Source organism: Neophocaena asiaeorientalis, unplaced genomic scaffold, assembly GCF_003031525.2.
Source record: "Neophocaena asiaeorientalis asiaeorientalis breed wild unplaced genomic scaffold, Neophocaena_asiaeorientalis_V1.1 scaffold82, whole genome shotgun sequence".
NCBI lineage: Eukaryota > Metazoa > Chordata > Mammalia > Artiodactyla > Phocoenidae > Neophocaena > Neophocaena asiaeorientalis.
In genome coordinates, this window is record NW_020173068.1 from 4,061,049 (window position 1) to 4,064,235 (window position 3,187).

The window sequence follows — 3,187 nt, forward strand, 5'->3', positions numbered from 1 at the left end:
TAAAGCTGTGTGACCTTGGATGGCTATTCTGAGCCTCAGTTTCCCCGCCTCTAGCCTATCCAGGGCTCTGGGGGCAGACTGCCTACCCTGGCAGGAAGGAACTGCATTACAATAAAGTGCCCTTGTTATCATAATGCAGCCATTACAACAGCTCTGGCTCCTGGGAAGTTTTTGAGCCTCGGTTTCCTCCTTTGTATAAAGAAACCAAACAACTCCCCTCTTAGAGTTGTGGCGCGGAACGCGTAAGATTGACAAAGCAAACACCAAGTAAGAATGCAATAAATCGTCGCCTTTGTCATTATCGAGATCCCAGGCAGAAGTTCGGGCTCAGACAGGGCCCGAGACTCAACTAAATTCATCCTGCAGCAGAGTTGGAATCGGAACTCTTTCCCCAGGCGTGAGCTGGGAGCTTGAGGTGGGGAGGAGGCAGTGAAGAAACCTCCCAAGTGGCCGGAGCTGTGGGCCTGGTGGAGAGGTGTGGGGCGGGGAGGTAAGGTGACCCTTGCCCAGCGACCGCGCCCGCGAGGAGGGCATTCCCAGGCCTCCCACCCGAGGCCTGCAGGTGACTGGCGGAGCTGGGGGTAGCTGGGGAGCTCCGGGGCTGGGTTTGCCGTCTCCATGGTGACCGCCCGCGCGGCGCCAGCCTGACAGCCCGTCCGGGTTTTATGAATGGGTGACGTCACTGGCCTGGCGTCTAACGGTCTGAGCCGCTTGTTCAGACGCTGACACAGAGCAGCCCCGGGAGTGGGGTGGGTGGGAGGGGGGAGACTCGAGCTCCGCAGCTGCCGCGCCGTGGGAGGGAGACCCTGATCCGAGGTCTTTGCGGGGGAAGGCAAAAAGGGAGAAAAAAATTTTAATTACTTAATGATGCAGATTTGGGGAATTTTTGCAGGGGGCTGTAAATCCAGGGGAGAATCAGGGAAGACAGTCCACTCTGGGCGCCTTCTATCTTGTTCAGGTCCCAAAGACCCAGTCCCCAATCCTGGAGGAAGACTTTCCAGAATTAATTGCTCCCATCCCAAGGGGCCTGGGTTAGCCCGCCTGGTCCCAGGAACATTAACCAGCAACATTCTCTGGGAATTGGGAAAGGACACCGCCCCGGTGGGCAGAGTGTAAAGGAGGGCCCGCTTTAAGTTTCAGCTCAAATATTTGGGAGATCAGGGTCCCAGAGATAGGTTCCAATAGGGTCCAGAAGCCCAGGCTCAAGTACTGGGCGACCCAGATCCCGCTGCTTCTCCATCGGGACCTCAGTTTCCCTCATCTGTAAAATGGGGCTGGAAAAGTGAGAAAATGAACCTGGGAAAACTGATTCTTGGAATCTTTTCGTTATTGGTAATACCGGTTTAGCCTCCTTCCCGAGGAGCCCAAGGCAGCCCTTGCCTCCACTAGCGACCTTGCACCGTGTCCTCCCACTCTCTCTGTTCTTGAGTCTCGGGTCCTTTTCCACGCCGGTGAAGGTGCACTAGTAGAGCAGGAGGCGGGACCCAGAAGCTCTCTAGGCCGCGCCTCCAGACCTCCCATTGGCTGTTTTTGAACGTCTGAGGCCGCCCCCAAGGTGGGCGGGTGGGTGCGCCGCGGCGTCTCTATAAAAGTCGGGCGGTGGGGCTCGCATCTAGCTTTCTACAGCAGTCTTTTTACCGTTTCAACTTCGTCCCGCACTCCCGTCGTCCGCCTCCTCCGTCCGCTTCACCTTCTCTCACCCAGACGCCAGAATCATGAAGGTCGCCAGTGGCAGCGCCGCGGCCGCCGCGGGCCCCAGCTGCGCGCTGAAGGCGGGCAAGTCTGCGGGCGGCGCGGGCGAGGTAGTGCGCTGCCTGTCCGAGCAGAGCGTGGCCATCTCGCGCTGCGCCGGCGGCCCCGGGGCGCGCCTGCCCGCCCTGCTAGACGAGCAGCAGGTGAACGTGCTACTCTACGACATGAACGGCTGCTACTCGCGCCTCAAGGAGCTGGTGCCCACCCTGCCCCAGAACCGCAAGGTGAGCAGGGTGGAGATCCTCCAGCACGTCATCGACTACATCTGGGACCTGGAGTTGGAGCTGAACTCGGAATCCCAAGTCGGGACCCCCGGGGGCCGGGGACTCCCCGTCCGGGCTCCGCTCAGCACCCTTAACGACGAAATCAGCGCCCTGGCGGCAGAGGTGAGGTCCGAGTTGGAGTACGAGATCATTTTCCTTCTACGGATGGGGAAACTGAGGCCCAGAGAGGGAGGGGTTACTTGACCCTATGTCCGCCCCATCCTTTCGGGCACCTAGCTGCTCAAGGATGCCCAAGGAGATTGGAAAAGGTGCTGCCTCCTCGTGTTTCCTGGGGAAGAGGGGCTTGCAGCCCTGTCCCCTCCAACCTGCCCGTCTCACTTCTCTCTCCGTTTCATCACAGGCGGCGTGCGTTCCAGCGGATGATCGCATCTTGTGTCGCTGAAGCGCCGCCCTCAGGGACCGGCGGACCCCAGCCCTTCAAGGGGCGAGAGGAATAACTGTTCTCTGGTCCTTCCAAGCGCCTCGCCGGAGCTGGGGAGGAACAAGACAGATCGGCGGCCATTGGGCGCTTGCTGGATCCAGCCCGGGGCTGGGGGACTGACAGGGCAGGCTGACCCTCCCTCCTCGCCCACCAGCCACCAGAGACTTGGGGGAGTCCCCCCGTGTGTTTCTATTTTTTGAAAAGCAGACATTTTAAAAAATGGTCACGTTTGGTGCTTCTCAGATTTCTGAGGAAATTAATTGCTTTGTATTGTATATTACAATGATCACCGACTGAGAATATTGTTTTACAATAGTTCTGTGGGGTTTTTTGGTTTTTTTTGTTTTTGGTTGTTGTTATTAAATACTTTCGATGGTGAAGTTGCAGTGACTTCTTGGATTGAGGGAAGGGGTCTGGGCTGGGGTGACCCCTGACCCTTTTCGCAGCTGCTGCTAGGGGGAGGGGACTGGAAGGCCACATCTGGACTGTCGCTTTTACTGACCTGAAATGAGTGTTTCCGGTGCCTTTAAAAGTCTATTCTTTCCCCCCATCCCTGGCCATTTCCCCGCTCCCTAGTGTCATAAAATTAAATCCTTTAGACTTTTAGGGTTTCTTAAAGTGGTAATTGGGTCATATGGGTCACCTGGGGAGGTTGTTAAATGCAGATCAACCTGCCAAGGCCTCCTCTGGGTTGAAGAGTATTCAACAAGTCAGTTACATTGGAGAACCA

At 57.1% G+C, this 3,187-nt stretch overlaps 1 protein-coding gene across 1 annotated transcript; it reads left to right on the forward strand.

Annotated features, from left to right (window-relative positions):
* Nucleotides 1-1,622: 1,622 nt before the first annotated feature.
* ID1 (inhibitor of DNA binding 1) lies at nucleotides 1,623-2,837 on the forward strand. Its single transcript, XM_024743126.1, has 2 exons — nucleotides 1,623-2,138; nucleotides 2,377-2,837. The coding sequence occupies exons 1-2, from the start codon at nucleotides 1,716-1,718 to the stop codon at nucleotides 2,416-2,418; spliced, it is 465 nt and encodes a 154-aa protein (XP_024598894.1). The 5' UTR covers nucleotides 1,623-1,715; the 3' UTR covers nucleotides 2,419-2,837.
* Nucleotides 2,838-3,187: the final 350 nt, after the last annotated feature.

Bases quoted from the DNA above. Each gene is read 5' to 3' on its own strand.
- ID1 (XM_024743126.1), top strand. From the start codon at position 1,716: ATGAAGGTCGCCAGTGGCAGCGCCGCGGCCGCCGCGGGCCCCAGCTGC. The intron at 2,139-2,376 runs GTGAGGTCCGAG...GTTTCATCACAG, and splicing joins TCAGCGCCCTGGCGGCAGAG to GCGGCGTGCGTTCCAGCGGA.